Consider the following 26,424-nt stretch of genomic DNA (forward strand, 5'->3'; position numbering starts at 1 on the left):
AAAACATTTAAAAAAAAAAAAAATAAATAAAATTATGTTTCCTATGTTGGTATTATATAGCATCCAGGTAAACTTACTTCATTATTTTTAATAAATACTATTCATATTCAGAAACATTACTGACACCTCCAACTGGCACTTCTAGACAGAAAGAAGTGAAACTCCTACTTGGCTAATTTGCTATTTGTTATAGGAGGAAATGGTGGCTATATTTAATGTTGGTGATTAGGTGAAGGAAATTCTTTGGATTCCCATTACCCAAACTGCCTTTGCCCTTTATTTCCACAGATCATTGAGAGCTAGCTAGAGAATAGCATAGTGAAAATGTTTTACGGGCTGAGAAATATTCTTGGCTGACTTTCAAAGCTGCAGTAGGAAACAAAAACCATAAAACTGACATCCTAGGAAATCAAAACCAACTCCAAGAAAAAGTTTAAAAACAAATGTATAATCACTAACATAATGAAATGATTTTATAAAACTTTATTATCTGCTAGAGATAGGCAACAACAATGGAAAAAAGATGTTCAGCTGTAGAAAATATTGAAGCTAGACTTTCCTAAAACATTAATTCTCTTCTCCATTCCTTCAGAAGTCAAACCCCTTCGCCAAATTATTTCTATTCAAAAGTCATATAGTGCCATGGACTAAAGGGATATTTATAGTATCTTAAAATGGGTCAGTAAACTATAGCCACAGGCTAAATCTGGCCAGCCAACTGTTTTCTTATTTGATGACATATTCTCTATGACTGCTTTTGCATTATAGCAGCAGGTATGAATAGTTTCAATAGAGATCATGGAATAAAAAGACAAAAATAATTACTAACTAGGCTGTTACAGAAAAGTGTGCCAACCTCTACCTTAAAGCAATCTTACTACCATGATGGTAATGACGAAACAGATTTTGTTTCTCAATACTAAAATTTTCACAAAAATAATATATACACTCCCTTTTCAACTCCTTCAGTAAAATCAAATGTTCCATTGTTTGTCCCTTCATACGATTTTTAAACTATAGACCAGCATCTCATGTATCCAATTTACATTTTTTAGGTTTATTCATTTATTTTGAGAGAGGAAGAGAGAGAGAGGGTGTAAGCATGGAAAGACAGAGAGAGAGTGAAACAGACATTCCCAAGCAGGCTCTGCTCTGTCAGTACAGAGTCGGACATGGGGAATATCCCATGAACCATGAGATCATGACCTGAGCCAAAACCAAGAGTTGGATGTTCAACTGATGGAGCCACGCAGGCGCCCCTCTAATTTACATTTTTAAATTTTCTCTAGTATACAATGTCCTATAGTTCCAAATGGTAGCCATCTGACTTTCTTTCTTAAAACTACCTCCCACACCCCCATAGTCAGTATTCATGCTTGGAAGAGACTTAAAAAAAAAAAAAGGCCTAAAGAAGGCTAATCAAACACATAGTACTCTGAACACAAACATTGCCTATGATACTTTTCATAGTGCTTGTAAAACACAAGCAAACTTTCACTTTGAAGATAAGACAGTTAAAATAAGAGACCTGTGACCTACAACAACAAAAATAATACCCAATTTCTAATAAAATGCTGCAACAGACCATCTAAATAAAGTCATACCTTTAATCTATTCAGCCACCAGTACCTGGACAAAACCCAAAACAAAAGATAATTTATGAAACTATATGTGTGCTTCATTTTGCATTTTTTCTTTTGTGTTCTTTTCCCTAGCACTTCTATTTAATATTAAGAGTTTATAAATGTGAAAACTATGTTGTATCTGAGGCAATTAAGTATAAAATAGGGAAACCTGCATACCATAAAATAGGCATTGAATTTAACAGCTTGAAACACAGATTTACAAAACAGTGGTTAAAAGTATTTAGGAGCACCTGGGTGGCTCAGTCCATTGGGCGTCTGACTTCAGCTCAGGTCATGATTTTGTAATTCATGAGTTCGAGTCTTGCATTAGGCTCTGTGCGGACAGCTCAGAGTATGAGGATTGCTTTGCATCCTGTGTCTCCCTTTCTCTCTGCCCCTCCGACACTCATGTTCTGCCTCTCAAAAATGAATATACATTAATAAAATTAAATATAAAATTTATAACAAATTTTAAAAGTTAAGTAATAAAATAATAAGCGGTTATTGTTAGTTTCTCAAACACAAAAAAATAGTCTTTAAATATTTAGATCATGAGAAATTCTCATGTGTATATATGATACAAACACACTCTTTCTGTCTCAAATCCTGACAGTGGAAGAGGCAGCAGTACAGTGTAAAGAACACTGAATCAGAAGACATGAGTTCTAGTCTTGTCTAGGCCTCAAAGGAGTTATGTGCCTCTTCTATTAAAATCTAAGGGCTTCTGTTCTTCTGAAGAAGAAAAGTCATACTATGACTTCTAAAAATTTTTTTAGCTATAAAATTTTATGAGATTATGAGATTTTTTTGATATCTCATTTTTGTTTTAATTTTTTTGCATTTGATTTATTTATGTTTTTACTTAAACAGTTTATTGTCAAGTTGGTTTCCATATAACACCCAGTGCTCATCCCAACAAGTGCCCTCCTCCATGCCCATCACCCCCTTCCCCTCCCCCCCAACCCCATCGGCCCTCAGTTTGTTCACAGCTTTCAAGAGGGAGGCAAACCATGAGATTATGAGATTTTTAAAACTACCATATATCGCATTTAAAAATGTATAACCTTCCTTGAGAGTGTCATTTAGAGAAATGAAGCCCACAAAAATGTCATCCACAATGCATAGTGTCATGTATTCACTGTATTTACCTAAAATCTGGATATGCTGTAAAAAAGGATCTTCCATTTCCTGATCATTATTTTAAAATTCAGAGCTCTTTTCAGAATGCCGCTAAGCCTGAAACCTTCATTTTCAATGAAAGATGTAAGAACTTCTTACTTTTTTCCCCAACCACTTCAAGTACCAATTCTGGACTATTAAGTGCAATAACAAGTATATAAGTAGTTATTAATATCACAGACTCCCCAATACTTCACAAAAGACATTATTCCATCAGTCTGCTTTTAACTTGCATTTCATCTTTTTCATTTTTCTATGTATTTAAATAAACTTTTTTATATTCTATTCATAAAACAATATCCAGAACATTTTTTATTTAATAGCACCGCTTTTATAAACAAGAACAGATAATCTTCTTTCTCCCAAATAACAATACTATCTTTTTTCTATGTCTAAGATACAAACATTTTTCATATTTAAAAATGTTTGAGGTCAGAATGTCTATTGAGAGTTGTTGACTTCTCAGCACTGTAACACAGTTTACAGCTACATTTTCCTTCAGTAATGGTACCTATGATAATCATGTGTTTTACAAATGAAGGCATCTTAGATTGACAAAATGCCATAGTGCCCATCATCCACAGAATACATTTTCTAATTTCCCAAGTGTTTCAGTTTCACCCACTAGAATGTAATCTCTGCTGGGACAGGATCCATCTCTATATCTATTACTATAGTTCTATCCATATGGAGATAATAATCGTAGGTATTATTCTTATATCTATGCTGAAATTATGAGAAACACTAAAGTTTTTTAAGCACTTACTAAAATGCTAGGCTGTGTCAAGCATTTATGTGAATTTAATTCTAACAACCTAAAATTTGTTACTACTACCATCTCCATTTTACAAATGAAGAAACAAAGGCATAGAGAGGGTAAGGAAATTGCCCTAGGCTCTGTTCATTATTTTATCCCCAACATAAAGCCTGTTGCAGAATGAACATTCAGTAAATATTTACCGAACAGGTGAATGAATGAATGCCTGCAAAGGAATCTAACAACAGCCCAGTTAAACAAACTGGGTCATTACTAAAGTAAGTCACAGAGACAATGAACAATAAATACAAGCTTGAAAGTTTAGTTAACTACTTACACCTGGAATCCTGGAATCTGTGATATGGTAGTTGAGTTGAAAAGTGGCTCAGAGTATATCTGCTCTGGAGCTGAAATACCTACATTTGAATCCCAGTGCTGCTATTCTGCTTGAAGTTTGGCACTACCAGGCAATCAATGTCAGCTAATGAGGATGACTGAGGATCCCCTGACTAGATGGAATGTCCTAGACAGAGGAAGTTTTTCGAGGCATCTCCCGGTTAGTCAGTGGCCATTTCTTCTATCAGAGGAGACTGGGCTAAGAGAATATAGTATATGGGGACTCATTCTCTACCTCTCTACTTCTCAGTACAGGACTGCTGCCTAAGATAAGGCTGACTGATGATTTACTGTTCAGCTTCCTCTGTCTCCACTATGACCTTGAAAAGGGTAAATATTTAAGCTTGCTGGGAGGTGAGGCAGAGTACTGGGGCCAATTGCCAAATGTAAAATACCCTACCTTGCATTAATGCAGGGGCATTTCTGTGAGTTTTTTCATTACCTGTAAAACACTTAGAACAGTTTCTAGTACATAATATGCACTAAATGAATATCACCTAATATCATTGTTAGTCCTTCGCTACCTTGGTGCCTTACTCCCTGACATAATACCTATTTTCCAAAGAGCTCTGCTACCTTAACAATATTTTCAATTTTCCCAAATTTTATTGAGATCATTAAAACACCTTGTAAAAGGAATCTTATAACATTTCCTTCAACTCATTCAGAACACCCATAATTTAAATGGGCATACAGAAAAATACATCAGGCTTATTTATTTTTCAAGTCTCAAAGAAACTTAAATGGGACAGAGAGGAGGAGAAAATAGTGGTTGTAATCATATACTTCTATAAGCATGAAAATCTCTCATTATGAAAGCACAAATATTTCTAAAGCTAAGCGAACAATATACCTATGCTTTACAACGTGCCTGCTGGTGGCAAACTTCAGTTTCATGGCTAATTTGAGTAACTTCAAATAGTCAATATAATTAATTTGCCACACAGGATAATAAGGACTGGCATATATCATAATTCTCTGCTCAATCTGTTAAACATCTTAAGTTTAGAAATTAAAATCTTAATAAGTTTTTCATGCACTGTCAATTTTGAACTAGTCATATGGGTTTGATCTGAATGTTATCACAGAAAACATAAGAACATTTAACAAATGAAAGCACTAACTATTCTACATCACAATATTATGTATAAATGCCTCCTAGTTTATGGAATTTTTAATTTTTCTATGTTTTCTGTTTCTCTAACAATGCATAATATGGGTTTAGTATCTTCGGAATTTTATACTTTGCATTATCTACCAATAGCTGTTTTTTTCAAGTTCTAGAAAATGTATAATTCAAATAGCTGAAGAACAAAAATATACATGTGAAGGCTTTATATGTTTTAGTTTTTAGGTGCCAGCATTCTACTTAGATAAAACAACTGCTTTCTAGGTAATGTTGGTCCATCACAATTTAGAAACAAAGAAGAGAAAACAGGGTATCACTCTCCCTGAGATTCATATGGCTAAAAACACAATCTATATGAGGCTTAGTGCACTAAAGGTGCAACCAAAAATCTCTAGTTTGGACTATTAGCATTATGTTTGCTTATCAGCCTCACTTCTGTTTTCTGAAATGTCAACAAATGTGACCAAAAATTTTTCCACAGAATGGAAACAACACAGAATTTATTTGTATTTGGCTTGAAGAAGCCACTGAGGGAGAGAGGGGTACCAATACACAACATGATTAAGACTATTAGAGGAAACGATTTCTGGAGGCTGTAAATCATTAGCATCTCTTAATGTATTTGCACCCAATTCCTAATGAGCAAAATTGCCTGCAAAACCAGGATATTTTTTCCCACGTCAGGCTCTGTGCTGACTGCCAGCTCAGAGCCTGGAGCCTGCTTCGGATTCTGTGTCTCCCTCTCTCTCTGACCCTCCCCTGCTCACGCTGTCTCTCTCTCTCTCTCCTAGAAATAAATAAAAAAATATTAAAAAAAAAAAAAAACCAGGATACTTCTATCAAATGCCTTGTCTGGTTTCTCAAACCACTTTATTTCACAAGCATTTTATAAGAACTCTGCTATATACTCTACTTCCCATCTGGTTCATATTTAAACAATGTATCCTACTCTGTTCCTTTTTTACGCTCCAAAAATGTCTCTGATGTCACAAATATGTGGCAGGTCACACTACTTCAGCAAACTACTCAAGCTTCTTTTTCTTCTCTTCAAGTTAAGGGTGAACGTGAGCTATCTGTAACATTTTGTGGCATCTTACCTCAGAAGCGATAAAAGAGTCCAAGTATGTCAACTCATAAAATAAAAAGACTGATAGGGATTTGCAGGATATTGAATGGGTAGGTTGTAGAGCAGGACAGGATACCCCTTTCAACAGTCTCATAATGACAGTTTAAACTCTGATCTCATGAGGCAGCTCTACCCAGGAAGGAAGAGAGCATCGATGCCTCTTACAGACTTCAACACTGGGGACCTACAAGGTGCCTTCTACCATCACTGTAATTATCATCAGCAAAACTTTACTAATAAATATGTACATCAGGGAGCTATCACAAAGCACACACATTAACATTCTCTGCATAAAGCACTTATAGCACATAACCCTTAAAAGGACCTCTAAACATTTGTAGAAGAAAAAAATCATACTTGTAAATAGTTCTGATATACACATGTGCATGCACATATATACATCCACACACATATACATATATACATCTGTATACATATATACATGTTATTTGAAATGATATAAATAATCTTTATTGCTTGAGATTCAGGAATAAAACTAGTAATACTAATTTTTATTCTATTGTAACTCTATTTTAGGAAACATCTAATCCAGAGAATACTAAAATCTGTGAATAATAACACCTTTTATTATAGTTGGTTTCACTGTATTGTATAATTATTCTTATGGGGTTTTGTTTATAGTTTTTATCATTGTTTATAACAACCCAAATTCTGAGGCAGTGCTAGGGGTCTCTGGAAATAGGGGTATCTGTAAATAATAAAACTTCGAAAATTAACTCAAATGCCCCAAATGGATATGAATGTTTAAAATTTTAAAAAAGCATACGGGGGTGCCTGGGTGGTTCAGTTGTTTAAGCGTCCAACTTCGGCTCAGGTCATGATCTCATGGTTCATGAGTTCAAGTGCCACGACACGCTCTGGGCTGACAGCTTGGAGCCTGGAGCCTGCTTTGGATTCTGTGTCTCCCTGTCTCTCAGCCCCTCCCCCACTCATATTCTATCTCTCTCTCTTTCTCTCTCAAAATAAATACATATTTAGAAAATTTTGTTAAGGTATATGAAAGTATTATAAAATGATAACCTGAAATAGTTGGGTATAAGAGAAAAACCCTACATGAATTAAAAAATGTTTTATGTAGGCCAAATGTATTAATAAATAGAATTTGTATATGAAATGCTGTATTCTCTATTATGTAATCACTGATATTTAATTGCATTCCTATTAAATATTTCTTACCTGCCCCTTTCAACTGCTAAGGCATCAAGTTCATCAAAGAAAATAATGCAAGGAGCCACTGCTCTCGCTTTTCGGAAGATCTGGTAAAAAGAGTACCATATTAACTAAAGATCAGCAAACTTCAGAAACTCTGCAGTTGGCTATAATTTAAAAACTATGTTAGGAACTAAATCTATTATGTACAAGTCAACCAGCCCAATCATGACCTTCAGCGTGTAGGTTTACTTCTCTAAACTTCAATTTCCATACCTATAAAATGGAGATAATGCTAAATGCTTGCCTCAGAAGATTATTTTAAGAATTGAATTAAAAAAAAAGAATGCAAAGCATTTAGCACAGTGCCTGGAACATAGTAAGAGCTCAGTAAATGACAGCAATTATTAACTATCATAATCACATGTTTAAAAGAAAAGCCATAAACATGTAAAATCAGTTATAGCTTAGCATATAAAATACCCATAAACTCAAAAACCACACTTCTTGCTCATTGCTCTGAAGACAGTACGAAAAAGTAATGGCTGATGTAAAGCTAGGACAAGAAAAATGACCAAAACTTGGAAGAGCATAAACTGATTAGGCCAGAAGTCAATCAGACTATCAACACTAGGGACTGGCCAGACAGCTATGGGAGCAACATAAGAAAACAGGCTAGAAAAAGTCAGCATAGGCAGAAAGAAATCCAAATGTGTACTTCCTGTAACGTAGGCCCCCATTTTCTGGTCACAAAGATCATGACCATAAAAATTCAAAACAGTTACCAAAGCATTAATAATTAATAAACATTGCCTTTTCTTATTTTAATCAATGATCATGCCATCATTGTTAGGTAACTTTTCCTACACTTGCCACTGTCTACATTTTAAAGAAATGAAAACTTAAAATGCTTAACTTAAATTTTTTTTCTCAGATGAAAAATGAAGTATTCTAATTTCTAATACTCTTGGGTTGGCACCCAGATATTCATAAATGGAGACCATCCATTCCATTGCTGTTTGTGTGTTCTTGTCCTTGCTTAGCTTCTGGAAGAATATAGGCTGTCTGTGTGAGGCAGGCTAATCTCTGCTTAGCAAGCCAAAACCTGTGGTCAAATTGCTATAGTTACCTAAGTCCAAGTGCCCTGATTTTGCAAAAATTTACAAGTTGTGTAGCTTCCATGATATGAATGAGTAGCCTAACAATCACGCGCCAGCTTGGGGCACCAGGGTGGCTCAGTTGGTTAAGACGACTCTTGATTTTAGCTCAGATCATCATCTCACAGCTCATGACATCAAGCCTCATACCAAGCTCTGCGTCAACAGTGTGGAGCCTGCTTGGGATTCTCTCTCTCTCCCTCTCTCTGCCCCTCCCCTATACACACACACATTCTTTCTCTCTCTCTCTCTCTCTCTCTTTCAAAAATAAATAAATAAATAAATAAATAAATAAATAAATAAATAAATCAGGCACTGGCTTTAAATCTTACAAGAGGGGGAATACAATGTCTAAATCACTAGGCAAAGGTAAAACAATCAAAATGCGAGTAAAGTGAAAATTCTGTATACTAAACTCATTTGATTTAAAGGACTACATAATTTAAAGGATTTAACTCTCATTCCAAGATCCAGCATTCCTTGTAAGTATAGATGTACTTTTTTTTTTAAGTGAAACTCTGGCAGTTGTTAAAATCTTTTTTTGATAAAACTAAAGGCTGGTAATATTATGATGTTTAAAGACAAAAACAAAGTACTGTAATACAATTATTAAAATTGTATTTTTAAATAATAAAATAATATTTGCCTGAAAATAAAATATACTACTAGAATTTGGATTTGGAAATTTCAGAATCAGTAACCCAAAACAAAATGAAACCATACAGAAAGACAGAAGGGTGATTCTGGATATGCAGAGTTCCATTTTAAGGTATAGACCATCTTACCTCTCTAACAGCTCTTTCAGATTCACCAACATATTTATTCATTAATTCAGGCCCCTGCATGAAAAGAAAACAACTCTTCAATGTCCTTATAAAAATGCAACCGCATGTATGTACTTCAATGAAAGAGAAAATGAATACATCAAAGAAGAAACAGAGGGAAAAAAATAAAAATCTGTTTTTTTTTTTTTAAATGTTTTATTTATTTCTAGGAGAGAGAGAGAGAGAGACAGCGTGAGCAGGGGATGGTCAGAGAGAGAGGGAGTCACAGACTCTGAAACAGGCTCCAGGCTCTGAGCTGGCAGTCAACACAGAGCCCGACGCGGGGCTCGAACCCACGAACCGTGAGATCATGACCTAAGTGAAAGTCAGATGCTTAACCGACTAAGCCACCCAGGCGCCCCTAAAAATCTGCTCTTAATTAAACTGGCTCCTTTAGCATACTTATTTTCACTGGGTGTTATTTATGCCTCAAATATTAAAGCCATTCTACGTTCCAGACACTAGAAATCAATACAAAGGAGAAGCTGTGACTAAACATAATAGTTTGACCTCATCTTCATCTGTCTTTCATTCATTCATCAATGAATATTTTTTTACTATGTATCAGGCATGGTGCTAGGCACTGAAGATAGAACAGTCTAATTTGGAAGACCAACAAAGAGATACCATCCAACTATTCCCAGGTCTAACCAGTGACTGATTCTGAGTAGGTCTACATGTCATTTTGGATCCCAGTCCACTAATCAACGGCACTCTCTGACAAGAAACAAGACCTTGGGCTATTCTTCTTATGACTCCATGATAATTCCTAAGAATTGAATGGAAATCATGTAATCCATGATACTATCTTATAGTTCTTGAGTCTCATTTCCTATACAAATGCCACTCTCAAACTCTCTGCTCTCACCTGACTTGACCATGTAGAATATGAAGGGCCAAATATGCTCCTATCAGTTGATTTAAATGAGTATATCGAAAGTTTCCACAGCTGAGAAAGACGTCTGGCATTATAAAACCAATTAACTTTGTTAATATTATATAAAATTTATTAATGCATCATCCTAGATTAATAAAAATAATAATGTAGAAAGATAAAACTGCCTTTCTCATTACTTAAGGATTTTGTCAAATAACTCAACTGAACCTGACTAATAGCAGTGTCCTTGGCGCACTGGATTTTGTCAGATGAACACTGAGATACTCTTCCTATTCTTTTCTTATTCTTATCTTGACTATTCCATCCTGACTCCCACATGTTCTAATGTACTAATTTGTTACCATAATGTCATATTTCAGTATTTTTTAATACTAGTATGTGAAGGGAACAGTTGTGGTTCTCAGGACAACAGGGGTTTTTTGTTTTGTTTTTAATATCCCATGACTTCTTGTGATGTGAGGACTATGTATCATGAAAAAGTAGATAGTATGCAATAAAAAAAGGCCCACTGTTTTTCATACACAATATTTTACATATTTAAGAAAAAAATGTTAACATTCAAAAATGTTCAAGGTCGATGGGCACCCTGGGTGGCTCAGTTAGTTGTGCGTCTGACTCTTGATTTTGGCTCAGGTCATGATCTGTGTCATGAGACAGAGCCTTGAGTTGGGTTCTGTGCTGAGCATGGAGGCTGTCTCTCTCTTAAAATAAGTTAAATGTCAAAACAAAAACAAAAAACACACACATCTTTGAATTGGTGATATGCAATTATCATTTTGAGACCAAGATTTTTATAGGGATTCTCCTCTATCAGCCAGTTAGTAAAAACTGATAAGAATTTTACTACTTTTCATACTTGGTACCCTATCTAAAATACCCAAACACAAGAAGGGAAAAGAAATTTTCTATCAGTTGGATGAAGTGCTGAGTAGCAGATACCTGAAGGGAGATTCAAACAGAGGCTGAATGAACAGACACTTTGAAGGTGACAAGGATCATTACAGTGTGATACTCTGAGGGTTAACAGTGTTGGGTAGTCCTGAGACTGTGTTCTACAGGAGTTATCTGCTCTGGCTGGAGGGAGGTTGGAAGGAACAGAGATGGACAAGTGGAAACCAGCACAGAGGTAGGGGTGGCAGTCACCTAACGTTATGTATGAGAAATCAAGGGCAGTAAGGAGAACTTCCTCAAGGAAGGGTGGCTCAACATGAGGTCAGTCTGAGTGGAGTGAGAAGGGCATTCCCGAAAGGTCTGAACAGGGGAATGGTATGGAGAGTTCTCATAGGAAGGAGAAAAGCTGCATGGAGTTTTGAAGCAAAGCAGACTGAGAAAAGTGTCCACAGGAGAAGGCAGCCTAGTGCAATCTCGGACAGAATATTGCAGCCCCAGTGGGGTAATGCAGGTATCCTCAAGGACTAGGGAGTGGCCAGGCATACAGTAGGGAAGATGTCAAGAAAGAACATGGAGGAGTAAAGCAGGATAAAGAAAGCAATGAAGCAACAGGGTGACCTGGTACTCAGAGTCAGAACCCTGATGGAGTAAGAAAGCACACCTGGGGAAGAGCAGCCCAGCAGAGGTTGCTGAAGTCACTGGGGTGAGGGGCATGTTTATTCTGAAAGAAAAGCAGCAGAGGTAATAAAGGGGAATTATATTAGGAAGGACTGATCAAATAAATAATTAAGGATGATAGTAGCCAGGCCTCTCCCTATTAAATGACTTATAAACATATAAATAAAGACAATAAGAATGATTCTGCTGTATTGAACTGAAATTGGAATTATCACTATAATTTCAAAATGTTCAATATATGTAGCTAAATAAATATAGGTGTGTGTGTGTGTGTGTGTGTGTGTGTGTGTGTGTATGTGTATGTGTGTGTATTCCTGAGCTCTACTCCCTGGGATAACCCAAGAGCAGCCATACCCCGACAGCAATAAGCACACCTAGCACCCAGAGCCTGGCTTTTAAATTCTAAAAACTTGGTTTCCAAATTCTCCACCAAAAGTCATCAGAGCCTCTTAAGGAAATGGCAGATTCCAAGGCTGGGACAGGCAAAGTACAAAATGAGTCTGGAAATCTTACTGCAAGAAAGTGCTCAGAGAGACGTGAAACTGTCCAAAGCACACAGTGCCAGGCTAGAAGAGCCACCTGGCCGAAGTGATAAAATGAGACATCAATATAAATGCTGGTAAATGAACGTGATCCACTGAATAGCACAGAAATTCATGAGCTGATCAAGATATAAATTAATATAAATAAATGCAACATATGTTAAGTAACAAGATATTTATGTAGTCTCAATGTAACTATCCACAAAGTAATATCAACTTCATGGGGATAACAGTAATATTAAAGTGAAGAAGATTGGCAAACACCATCATAATCAAAGTTAACATTAGTAGTAATGGGACAATTTGAAATCAAGTATCATTTGATTGGATGCAATGAGAAGAACATAACATTATTTCTATGAAAAATCTGAATCTAAGCATGAGTAAATTGGAGAAAAACCCAAATTGAGAGATATTTTACACAACCTGTGATGTTCAGAAATGTCAATGTCATGAAAGTAAAGGAAGGACTGAGGTACTGAAGAAACTTAAGAGACATGACAAATACATAGAACACATGATTATGGACCAGATCATTCCGTCATAAAAGAGTACAGGCACAAGTGGTAAAACATATATGGGAAAAATAATGTTCTTTTCTAATTTAATGGTTTGCTCTATGGCTATGTGACAGAATGTATTTTTTGGTAGAAGTACACATTAAAGTATTCAGGGTGATGGAACATACAACAGCAAATTAATCTCAAATACTTTAAGGAAAAAAAATTATTTGTGACTACGCCTGCAAACTTTCCATAAAGTTTAGACAGTTCAAAACCAAGAAGAAAAGGGGCGCCTGGGTGGCTTAGTCGGTTAAGCGTCCGACTTTCGCTTGGGTCATGATCTCGCGGTTCGTGGGTTCGAGCCCCGCGTCGGGCTCTGTGCTGACTGCCAGCTCAGAGCCTGGAGCCTGTTTCAGTCTGTGACTCCCTCTCTCTCTGACCCTCCCCTGCTCACGCTGTCTCTCTCTCTCTCTCTCCTAGAAATAAATAAAACATTAAAAAAATTTAAAAAAAACAAAAAACAAAACCAAGAAGAAAAAAATCCCAACTTGATCCAGAGAGAAAGTTTAAAGTGAGACAAGTTCAAAAAGATTCAATATAGTTAAACCCAGAAATAATAGAAATGATAAAAACAGCAGACAAGGTCTTAAAATATAATAACTGCAGCAGTGAAACAATCAGTAAACTTGAAGAAAGGGCAACTATTCAAACTGAAGCACAGAAAAAAAAAAAAGACTGAATAGAAATGACTAAAGGAAATTGTATAACCATATAAAAATTAAAAATCAGTATAACTGGGGCGACTGGATGGCTCAATCGGTTAAGCATCCAACTCTGGCTCAGGTCTTGATCTCATAGTTTATGGGTTCAAGCCCCGCGTCGGGCTCTGTGCTGACAGCTAGCTCAGAACCTGGAGCCTGCTTCAGATTATGTCTCCCTCTTTCTGACCCTCTCCTGTTAACTCTCTCTCTCAGAAATAAATAAAACACTTAAAAATATTTAAAAAAAAATAAATAAAAATCAGTATAAATGGAGATCAAGAAAAAAACCTAAGGAGACAGGCAAAAATATATAATTTGATAAGATCAATGAAACCACAGAAGTAAAAGGTTCAACAAACTTCAAATATAAGGGGAAAAAAATCATACCAAGTACATCAAGACCAAGTTGTTGGAAACCAACAATAAAGATACAATCTTAAGAGTAAGTCAGAGAATATAAAGACACATTACATCTAAAGAAAAGAATCACTACTGGCTTCCCATCCAAAACAATACACGCCAGGTGACAGAACAAAAGTACTGCAAAAAAACAACTGTGAAGCTAGAAGAGCATATCCTTAAAAACTGCAGTCAAACAAAAGACTGTATCAAATAAACAAAAGCTGAGGAAAATTATCACCAGTAAATCTCCACTACAAGAAATATTAAAGGAGTTCTAAAACCAGAAGGGAAAGTGTATCAAATACAAAGAAATGAAGAATGTTGGCAATGATAAATATGTGACTAAATATTAAGATCTTCGTTTTCTCATTAATTTCTTAAAAAGACAACTGCCATCTTGGGGTGCCTGGGTGTCTCAGTCAGTTTAGTATCTGACTCTTGATTTCAGCTCAGGTAATCATCTCAAAGTTCATAAGACTGAGCCCCACATTGGGGTCTACACCGGCAGCATGGAGCCTGCTTGGGATTCTCTCTCTCCCTCTGCCCCTCCCTTGGCTGTGCTCTCTCTCAAAATAAATATTTAAAAATAAAAGATAAATGACCATCTAAAGCAAAAGTAATAATATATCGTGGGGTTTATACACAAGAAGAGAGAAAATACAGAACAAATATAGCACAAAAGAAAATAAATTTTAAGAATCTTACAGTATATGTAAAGTAGGATAGTATTATTTGAAGGAAGGCTATAAATTAAGTTTGTATACTATAAAACTCGAGCATATTTTTTTTAAAGTAAAACAAAGAAGTTTAGCTATTAATAGGGGAGATAAGAGAAGATAACAAAATACACTCAACTAATCCAAAAGAAGAAAGGAGAAGGGACATTAGGACAAAACCTATGAGTGTAAAAGAGTCTTTCAAATTATGAAGATGCTTGATGAAAAGGAGACCATCTTTAATACTGTTTCTGTATACTTATCTCCACAATAAGTGCTTCAAAAATACTGAAATAGGACAGTATGGTAACAAATTAGTACATTAGAACATGTGGGAGTCAGGGTGGAATAGTCAAGGATAAGACTAAGAAAAGAATAGGAAGAATATCTCAATGTTCAGCTGATAAAATCCAGTACCCCAAGGACACTGCTATTAGTCAGGTTCAGTTGAGTTATTTGATAAAATCCTTAAGTAATGAGAAAGGCAGTTTTATCTTTCTACATTATTATTTTTATTAATCTAGGATGATGCATTAGTAAATTTTATATAATATTAACAAAGTTAATTGTTTCCCTAAAAAACAAAACAAAAAACTGCTCCTCTACTTCTTATGTCTGTTTTCTTCCTCTTTTCTTTAAAAAGAATCTTTCCAAAATTATTTCAGAGCAATAGCTTATACATAATCTAAAAAATCAGTATTGGAGGCTAATTAGGGGCATATATAAGAAAAACATAAGTATGACATATAAAATATCTAATATACAACGTACTTCTCAGACTGAAATCTACCAACAATCAGGGAACACATAGACCATCTGTAAGCAAACACGTAATTAAGAAAACTTGCATCAACAGTGCTTTTGATGACTAAGTTTTATAATTAGTATAGCAATTATTTATACATTGGTACTTAAACTGTCTCCAAGCAATCATGTTTACACAATGAAATTGTTTCTAAGCTTATTTTCCCAAAAATAGTAGAGAGTTCATGATTCTAATTTCAACACTAATGATTTATCTTAATTTCTTATATAATGTAGCCCCAAATAGATTTAACTTCAATGAAGACAAAGAAATATTGGTTATGCTGAAGCAGAACGTTATCATGTTTTAAGACTTTGAAGAAATAGCAACAACTTAATACCAAATCGTTTTATAAGCTTGTTTTTATACACAGGTTAGACTATGTGATAGGAACACAAAACTTAACACTTCTAGCCATCAGCGAGGTAAATAAACTTGAAGGCATTTTCTCAAATATTGTGGAATTAAGAAAGACAAAATATAAGTAGCCAGACAATGAATACTTAGGCTTTATGGGCCACATACGGCCTGTGTCACATATTTTTCTTTTTTCTTTTAACATCTCATTAAAAATATAAAATTTAGGGGCGCCTGGGTGGCTCAGTCAGTTAAGCATCCGACTTCGGCTCAGGTCATGATCACACAGTTAGTGGGTTCGAGCCCTGCGCTGACGGCTAGCTCAGAGCCTGGAGCCTGTTTCAGATTCTGTGTCTCCCTCTCTCTCTGGCCCTTCCCTGCTCACGCTGTCTCTCTCTCTCTCTCTCAGAAATAAATAAAACATTTAAAAAAAATTAAAATATATATATATATAATTTATACTTAACTAGAGGGCTAGAAAAACAAGCTGCATGATGGATTTGGCCCAAAGGCTGTGTAATTTGCTGACCTCTGATCTAGATTAATCTCACACAATTCGAAATCGTTCATTTCTGTCAATACCAAAAATATCAATGACATGATTGGTGAGTAAAAAACAGACTTCAAAATATTAGGAAGTGATCAAAACATTAAGGAAAAAACTGATACTTAAAAGAGGGCAATTTCCAAATATCTAGTAATGTTTAAGATGCTCATTGACAATAACCTCTCGGTATATATACCCTAGAAAAACCCTTGGACATATATATATATATATATATATACATACACACACACACACCCAAGGAGACACACATAAGAATATTACAGAAGCACTTTTTATAGCCAAAAAAAACAAAAAACAAAAAAAAACCCCTAAACCTGAAATTCATTAATGGGTGAAATAAAGAGGTATAAACTTCCAGTTATAAAATAAGTAAGGCATGGAGATAAAAAGCACAGTATAGGGAATAGTCAATATTGTAATAATGTACGGTGACTACACTTATCATGATGAGCAATGAGTAATGTATAGAATTGTTGAAACAATATGCTGTATTACTTACTTGAAATTAGTATAACATTGCATGCCAATTTTTTTATTCTCACATTAGCTAACATACAGTGTAGTCTTAGCTTCAGTACATTCCAGTGATTTATCACTTATATACAACATGCAGTGCTCATCCGAACAAGCGCCCTCCTCAATGTCCATCATCCATTTTTCCCATTCCCATCAACCCTGTTTGTTCTCTGCATTTAAGAGTCTCTTATGATTTGCCTCCCTCTCTGTAATTTATTTTTCCTTCCCTTCCCCAAGGTCATCTGTTAAGTTTCTCAAATTCCACATATGAGTGACATCATGTGATAGGTCTTTCTCTGACTTATTTTGCTTAGCATAACACCCTGTAGCTCCATCCATGTTGCAAATGGCAAGATTTCATTCTTTTTCATTGCCAAGTAGTATTCCATTGTGTATATATACCATACCTTCTTAATTCATTTGTCAGTTGATGGACATTTGGGCTCTTTCCATAATTTGGTTGTTGTTGATAGCACTGCTATAAACATTGGGGTGCATGAGCCCCCACAAATCAGCATCCCTGTAGCTTTTTGATAAATTCCTAGTAGGGCAATTGCTGGGTCATAGGGTAATTCTATTTTGAATTTTTTGAGGAACCCACACTATTTTCCAGAGTGGCTGTACCAGTTTGCATTCTCATCAAGACTGCAAGAAGGTTCTTCTTTCTCCATATCCTCGCCAACATCTGTTGTTTCCTGAGTTGTTAATTTTAGCCACTCTAACCACTGTGAGATGGCATCTCATTGTGGTTTCGATTTGTATTTCCCTGATGATGAGCGATGTTGAGCATCTTTTCCTATGCCTGTTTGCCATCTGGATGTCTTCTTTAGAAAAGTGTCTCTTTATGCCTTCTGCCCATTTCTTCACTGGATTATTTGTTTTTCTCGTGTTGAGTTTGGTAAGTTCTTTATAGATTTTGGATACTAACCCTTTATCTGATATGCCATTTGCAAATATCTTCTCTTATTCCACAGGTTGCCTTTCAGTTTTGTTGATTGTTTCCTTTGCTGTGCAGAAGCTTTTTACCTTGACAAAGTCCCAATAGTTAATTTTTGTTTTTATTTCCCTTGCCTTCAGAGACATGTTATGTAAGAAGTTGCTACAGCTAAGGTTAAGGAGGTTGCTGTCTGTTTTCTCATACAGGACTCTGATGGTTTCCTGTCTCACATTTAGGCCTTTCATCCCTTTTGAATTGATTTTTGTGTGTAGTGTAAGAAAGAGGTCCAGTTTCATTCTTGTGCATGTTGCTGTCCAATCCTCTCTGCACCATTTGCTAAAAAGACTGTCTTTCTTCCATTGGATACTCTTTCCTGCTTGGTTGAAGATTAGTTGGCCCCACTGCATGCCAATTATATTTATAATTTAAAACAAGAGTAAATTGGGGCACCTGGGTGGCTCAGTCGGTTGGGTGTCCGACTTTGGCTGAGGTCATGATCTCACGGTGCATGGGTTCAAGCCCCGCGTCGGGCTCTGTGCTGACAGCTAGCTCAGAGCCTGGAGCTTGTTTCGAATTCTGTGTCTCCTTCTCTCTCTGACCCTCCCTTGCTCATGCTGTCTCTCTCAGAAATAAATAAAACATTAAAAAAAATAAAAACAAGGGTAAATAAACTGCAGTGTCTTCATCAAGTGGGACTCTAAAAGTATAAATAAATGGCTAGACTAAGACACTTTGGTAGAAGGGAGACCGGCAAGAAAACTGTTATACAGCCAAAATGCACTGCCTTGTACATTTATAACCAAGAGTAAGAGAGTTCTTAATGTTTTGCCAAATTTTTAAAGATCTTGTAATTGTTCTAATATTCTCCACTGATCATTTTTGCCTGGTTTCACCTCACGCCATCATTTTTAGTCCTGCACTTCAGTGCAAAACAATGTCTGCTTGTTCATAAGATACAAAGTCAAATAAACCGAGAAAGTGCTATTCATTTGCAATATAAATTACTTTTTTTACCCAAAGGAGACCGTAGACAAAGAGTTAAGAAAGAATGAAACAAGAAGCAGACCCCACTCAATAAGACATACTTTATTATTTTGGCATATTTTTATTTTTTTAATTATTTATTTTAATAATTTATTGTCAAATTAGATAATATACAGTGCATACAGTGTATGTAGTTCTGGCTTTGGGAGTAGATTCCCATGATTCATTGCTAACATACAGGGCACCTGGGTGGCTCAGTCGGTTAAGCATCCGACTTCAGCTCAGGTCATGATCTAACGGTTTGTGGGTTCGAGCCCCGTATCGGGCTCTGTGCTGACAGCTAGCTCAGAGCCTGGAGCCTGTTTCAGATTCTGTATCTCCCTCTCTCTCTGACCCTTCTCTGCTCACGCTCACGCTCTCTCTCTCTCTCTCTCTCTCAGAAATAAATAAAACATTTTAAAAAATTGCTAACATACAATAGCTGGTGTTCATTGCAACAAGTGACTTCCTCAAATGCCCAGCTCCCATCTTCCCTGCCCCGCCATCCGCAACCCCCATCAGCCCTCAGTTTGTTCTCTGTATTTAAGAGGCTCTTACGGTTTGCCTCCCCCTCTGTTTTTATCTTATTTTTCCTTCCCTTCCCCTATGGTCTTCTGTTAAGTTTCTCAAATTCTACATATGAATGAAAACATGATATCTTTCTTTCTCTGACTTATTTCACTTAGCATAATACTCTCCAGTTCCATCCACATTGCTGCAAATAGCCAGATTTCATTCTTCTTCATTGCCAAGTAGTATTCCATTGTATATAAGCACCACATCTTCTTAGTCCATTCATCAGTTGATAGACATTTAGATCTTTCCATTATTTGGCTATTGTTGATAGCACTGCTATAAACACTGGGGTACATATGCCCTTATGAATCAGCACTACTGTATCCTTTAGATAATTAGGCAAATGGGTTTTTGGGGGGAGGGGATTTAGAGCAGATAGAGTGAGGAAAGGGTGAGAAATTTTTATGCAGAATGTTACTTCATTTAGGGTAACTAATTAGGCAAGTGTGGCCTGATAATAATCAGAAAGGAAATTGTTGGTGTGAATGTTATTTTTAATGTAATTATTATCATGTCTGTATTATTATTATTATTATTATTCTTACAGCAACTCTCCATAAAGTCCAGGGCATGACATAAATGAGTAATCTGGTGCAGACGTATCTTTAAATTGAGGAAATATATACAGTGCATATATGCTGCTTTCTAATTATCTGGTTTAACTGAAGGAAAGCAGCTAGAGAATCTGGAAAAAATGATTACTGTTCTCTACAGATTATGGTTCTAAAAAAGATGACCTGAACATCAGGGTTGAAAAGTACAAGACTATGACCTCTAAGAACACAATATCAATATCCTGCTACCAATAACGGAAAGATTAATGTTTTAAAAATCTGAGGTACAGGCAAACAGACTTAATATTATGTTGAAAATGTGAACACATGGCATATGACCTCAACCAGTAAAGAGGTATTCCTCTACTACATAGAGGTAAGCTACAGGAAACTTATGAATAAGAAGCAATGTTTTTTTTTTTTTCTAAAAAACAAAAGACATAGGGAAAAACAACAACCAGATTTGAAAGTATAACTTAAGAATTCTGCGCTATAAATTCCAATCAAAATTGCACCAGCATACTTCTCAAAACTAGAACAAACTATCCTAAAATTTGTATGGAACCACAAAAGACCCCGAATAGCCAAAGTAATACTGAAAAATAAAACCAAAACGGGAGGTATTACCATCCCAGACTTTAGCCTCTACTACAAAGCTGTTATCATCAAGACAGCATGGTATTGGCACAAAAACAGACACATAGACCAATGGAACAGTATTGAGAACTCAGAAGTGGACCCAAAAGTATACAGCCAACTAATCTTTGACAAAGCAGGAAAGAATATCCAATGGAAAAAGACAGCCTTTTTAACATATGGTGTTGGGAGAACTGGACAGCAACATGCAGAAGAATGAAACTACATCATTTTATCATGCCATGAACAAAAATAAACTCAAAATGGATAAAGGACCCGAACGTGAGACAGGAAACTATCAACACCCTAGAGGAGAAAGCAGGAAACAACCTCCTTGACCCCCACCACAGCAACTTCTTACTTGACACATCCCCCAAAGCAAGGGAATCAAGAGCAAAAATAAATGATTGGGACCTCATCAAGATTAAAAGCTTCTGCAAGGCAAAGAAAACAACCCACAAAACTAATAGGCAACCAACGGAATGGGAAAAGATAGTTGCAAATGACATATCAGATAAAGGGTTAATATCCAGAATCTATAAGGAACTCACCAAACTCCACACCTGAAAAACAAACCCAGTGAAGAAATGGGCAGAAGATATGAACAGACACTTCTTCAAAGAGGACATCCAGATGGCCAACAGACACATAAAACGATGCTCAGCATCCCTCCTCATCAGGGAAATACAAATCAAAACCACACTGAGATACCACCTCACGCCAGTCAGAGTGGCTAAAATGAGCAAATCAGAGAACTCTAGATGCTGGCGAGGATGTGGAGAAACAGGCACCCTCCTACACTGTTGGTGGGAATGTAAACTGGGGCAGCCCCTGTGGAAAACAGTGTGGAGGTTCCTCAAAAAGTTAACAACAGAACTCCCCTATGACCCAGCAATAGCACTGCTAGGAATTTACCCAAGGGACACAGAAATGCTGATGCATAGGAGCACATGCACCCCAATGTTCACAGCAGCACTCTCCACAATAGCTAAAACATGGAAAGAGCCTAAGTGTCCATCAACGGACGAATGGATCCAGAAAATGTGGTTTATCTATACCATGGAATACTACATGGCAATGAGAAAGAATGAAATTGGCCATGTGTAGCAACATGGATGGACCTTGAGGGTGTTATGCTGAGCGAAATAAGTCAGGCAGAGAAGGACAAATATCATATGTTTGCACATATAGGAGGATTAGGAGGAACTTAACGGAGGACCAAGGGGGAGAAGAAGGGGGAAAATAGTGGGGGAAAGGGAGAGAGGCAAACCATGAAAGACTCTTGAATACTGAGAACAAACTGAGGACTGATGGATGTGGGGGGGAGGGGGGACGGGCATGGAGGAGGGCACTTGTGGGGATGAGCACTGGGTGTTATGTGGAAACTAATTTGACAATAAACTATTTGTAAAAAAAATAAAATAAAATAAATAAAAATATCAAATAAAATAAAAAAAAAGAATTCTGTGCTATAAAGAAAATATGAGTTGGAATAATTCAAGTATTACTAACAAGTCATAGTAGTAATTAAAAGACCTCTGTAGGGTCCCTACAGAACATAACGATTTTGAATAGAATAACACACTGATGAATCTTACCTAGATGACTGGTCTGTAAAATGCAACCCAGTAGCTGCACTGATATGTTACATGGGTCTAGAATTCTATAAAGTCAAGGTAATATCACAACCACGGAAGGTCTATTTTGAGTTTAAAGTTCAAACTGCCAAAAATCACTATATTCTGGTACAAAGAGTTGCAAAAGATTAAATTCCATTTCAAAGAAATATATATTTTATTCTAACTGAAAATTTAACGAATCATAAGCTATGATGCTATACTTTTTTTTCCATTTGAAGCCAAATAAATATCCATTTCTTAAAATCAGAAGTAGCAACTACAATTAACTAATTTCATGAAATCTTGCTAAACGTTTGATACATATTATTCCCCAGTGCTTATAGCAGTCCTCAGAGGTAGATACTCTTATTAGAACTTTACAGAAAAATAAAAAATAAAGGAAAAAAGTTTAAGTAATTTGCACAGTTACACAGCTTAATAAATGGCAGAACTGGTGTACAAGTCTCTTAACCATTACACCTGACAGTTAGAGGAAATGCCCTAAAAATTTAGCAACCAACAGGAAGAAAGGATAAGGAACAGATTGGAATATAAGCATTGTGAGAACTTAAAAAGGTTGTTAGTGGAAGGGCTTTAAGAATTATTTAGTCTAAATTACCTCACTTAAAACCTAAGGAAAAAAAAGCACAAAGAAGCTGAAGGAAATGTTAAAAGCTCTAGATAAAGTTAAATGGCAGAAATGATAAAAATGCAGGATACTGGTTCCCAAACTATATTTTCTAAAAACTATAATGTCTTCTATTTTCTCCAAGCCCTTTTATTTTATTTTCTTATTTTTCTAAATTTGTATTTATTTATTTTTGAGAGAGATAGGGAGACGGACAGAGAGAGAGAGAGAAAGGGAGACACAGAATCTAAAGCAGGCTCCAGGCTCTGAGCTGTCACCTCAAGAGCCAGAGAAGAGGAAGGAAGAGAAGAAACCACCCATTCCAGTTCCAGAGACACCAGCTAAATCTAAGCCAGCAGTGAGCCAAGAGAAGGCCTCCGTTGTTGGGGACAAGTAGTGTCAGGAGGCCCGAAAGAGACTGCTGGTGGCCAAGCGGGCTCCATGCAGCAGAACTCAGCCACAGAGAGTGCAGACAGCATCGAGATTTATGTCCCTGAGGCCCAGGCCCAACTCTGAGACCAGGAAGCAGGAAACAAACAATTTTAAGTGATTAAACACACACACACACACACACACACACACACACACACGCAAACTAACCATGAACCATAAAATCATGACCTGAGCTGAAGCCAGATGCTCAACCAACTGAGCCACCCCAGAGCCCCTCCAAGCTCTTTTAAAAATAAAGGATTTTCAAAAAAGGAAACATGCCCTTAAGATTTTACATGGTACCAACAATTCAAATTCAACGGTATTTGTGGAAGCAAAATAAGCGGCAAGTGCAAAGTTTAATTCTCTATAAGTAGCTGATAACATGGGTTATTTGAAAATAAGAATTTTAGTGATAACCATTATAAACAAGAGAACATTTACATCAACATATAAGGAGGGTTAGGTATGTATAGCATGGCCTATGAGTCCCACATTTGCTCATACGTTTTTGTAACTCTTTAAAAAAGTAATACATAAATCCATAGAATAGATAGGGTTGATGCGACTAGATAAGGTAATTTCTTTTCCAGTTTTATTTACCAAATAACTGTGGTATGTCAGTGAGGCCAGATTTCACCTGCCTAGACAATTTGCTTCACTCATAGGGTGATCAAGAAAAACTACCAAAAATTTAAAAAGTACCATAAATAGGCTTATTTTGGAGTAGTGTTTTCATGTTTCCATGATTAAGATTTCAAGCATTCAAGTTTACTAAACTAATATAACATAAATACATGTAAAGATATTTGTCCAGCTATGCTATTAATCCTAAAACTAAATCTGACTTATCTTTTACTATTGCATGATTTTATACCATATCAAGTCACAAACTCGAATATAACATTTATACCTCATGCTCTTGCAATTTTGCCCCTTTAATCAGTACTGGGTTTTTTTCTAGTCTTCCCAAAGGCTTTTTAAATGTGTCTGACACCTGCCTGTTGCTTTTGGCTATTACAATTCAAACTAAGCTTTTATAAGTTCTAAAATGTCTAGGGAAGGCAAGTTAACCTTAAGTGTTAACTATGGTTAAATGTTATGGAATATGCTCATAAAAACCCAAACTCACGTGTGATAGAATTACATATATGTAATATGAGTAATGGATCTTGAAAATTAATAAAAAGTACAGCATCAGCACATACAGAAGGCCATTTCGGGAAAGCACTTCAAAGGGTTTGAAAACAGGCATCAGGTACTATGCAAGAAATGCCTTGGGCAAATAAAACCCCTAAAAAGGGAGAGGGGCTAGCAGACAAGGGAACAGAATTCAAGCTGTTCCTCTCAAAAAAGTACAACACAAACCCTCCCCACAATTTATTCATTCAGGAAACAAAAATGACACACAGCAGAATTTGCACAGCACCACCATGCTGACTACAATGCATCCAGCTGTAAAGTGTGAACGTACACATGCCCACAAAAACCCTCTGGATGACTGCTGACCACTCCAGTCATTCTCCATCTCCTTTGCTAAATGCAGAATTGCAAACACTGGGTCTCACCTTCCAGGCTTTCATCTCTAAAAATGACCTTTCTCTTGAGCTACAAACGCATACTTACAATGGCCTTTTGGACATATGTGCCATACTGTTCTAACGGCCTTTCCAACTCCCTACGTTAACTCCCGTTCTGGTCTCTGCTCTCCCACCTCTAATCTGCTTCTCTTCCTCATGGGCTAACTTTTCCAAGCTAGAATATTTCGATCTGCTAGTCACTAAAAGTAAAAATTTTAATTACCTTTGACTCCTCTCTTTCTTTCTCATTTCTCTCATAATTAATCATCAAGATTCTAAATATTACTCATTTCATTATATTGTCTAGTCAGATGTCTCTCTTACTAAATTATGAATTGATAGACAGCAAGGAGACCATCTACTGCATCTTTGTTTACCATGTATAGAAACACAGAACACACAAAAGTAGCTTAAAAATCTGAATTACACAACTGTGTAAAACATTTACAAATAATTTTTAAAACATTATAAACATGAAATTAAAATATTTCAACTTCAATTACATTTCATTCAAAAGAGAATTAAAAGAAGGAAAAAACAACTAATCCCTCTCAGTTGGAATCCATGAATAAAAAATTAAACCAACCCAATAAAATTTTCTATTATTAAGTAAACATCTTAGAAGTCTGAGAGCATTCTTCTCTTTTTAAGTCTAAGTCTTCTTAAGATTCAGAATGCTAAAAGTTTTGTTATTATAGTTCACATTATTGTAATTTTTGGCTTTTAGCCAAATGTTATACAATATTTTCATGTCAAGACACCTTTTGTACATAGCAGGTTTACTGATACAAGCCCAAAATTTATTTAGATGCAGTTTTACCATATGATGCTTCAACTTTAACATATCAGCTTATATAGTGTACAAATAATGCTAGATTTAAGTAAATCCAATCTAACTTCTGCATAATATTGTGTTACTGACAATAGCACATTATTCTCTTTGTCCTAATACTGGATAACTATTAATTATTCTCTAGAAGCCATTCAAACAGTGATGAAAAACTAAGTATATATCTTTATTTAATAATGATGCAAATAACTGCCAATGTAAGCATAGAGGGCATATAAAACAATTTGGAGAAAAGTAGAGGGAATTCTTAAAGTTAAAAAAAAAAAAAACCTAAAGGAAATTAAACAGAATCTCAAAAGGTATCAGACTCTAGATGAGCCCAAATAAACTTACAGAAGGAGAATAAAGAGTTAGGGTCCACAAAAGGCATGAATATGGACATGACTCCTGGTGAGACTCTAAGTTAGAAGCTATATCTAAGGTGAAAGAAAAAATAACCCAAACACTCAAAGAAAATATTCTTTATAATGTTAGGGTCTGGATCTGGGGCCATAACCAACACACTCCTTTATAGACTTCAACTGAGAACTACAGTGAAACAGGCAAGCTCATGGAAGCCCCAAACCCAAATTCCCCAGCCAATTTCCTC

General features: G+C 36.0%; 1 protein-coding gene across 1 annotated transcript in view; it reads right to left on the minus strand.

Moving 5' to 3' along the window:
* The window catches only part of SPATA5 (spermatogenesis associated 5), a 323,817-nt gene that overhangs the window by 227,937 nt on the left and 69,456 nt on the right, over window positions 1-26,424 (minus strand). The window contains exons 12-13 of the mRNA XM_039241597.1: window positions 9,325-9,378; window positions 7,410-7,489 (exon numbers count right to left, since the gene is read on the minus strand). Coding sequence (XP_039097528.1) covers window positions 7,410-7,489; window positions 9,325-9,378 — 134 coding nt within the window. The remainder of the gene's footprint in view (window positions 1-7,409; window positions 7,490-9,324; window positions 9,379-26,424) is intronic.

Source organism: Hyaena hyaena, unplaced genomic scaffold (assembly GCF_003009895.1).
Source record: "Hyaena hyaena isolate Hyena2069 unplaced genomic scaffold, ASM300989v1 scaffold_198, whole genome shotgun sequence".
NCBI classification, from domain to species: Eukaryota; Metazoa; Chordata; class Mammalia; order Carnivora; family Hyaenidae; genus Hyaena; species Hyaena hyaena.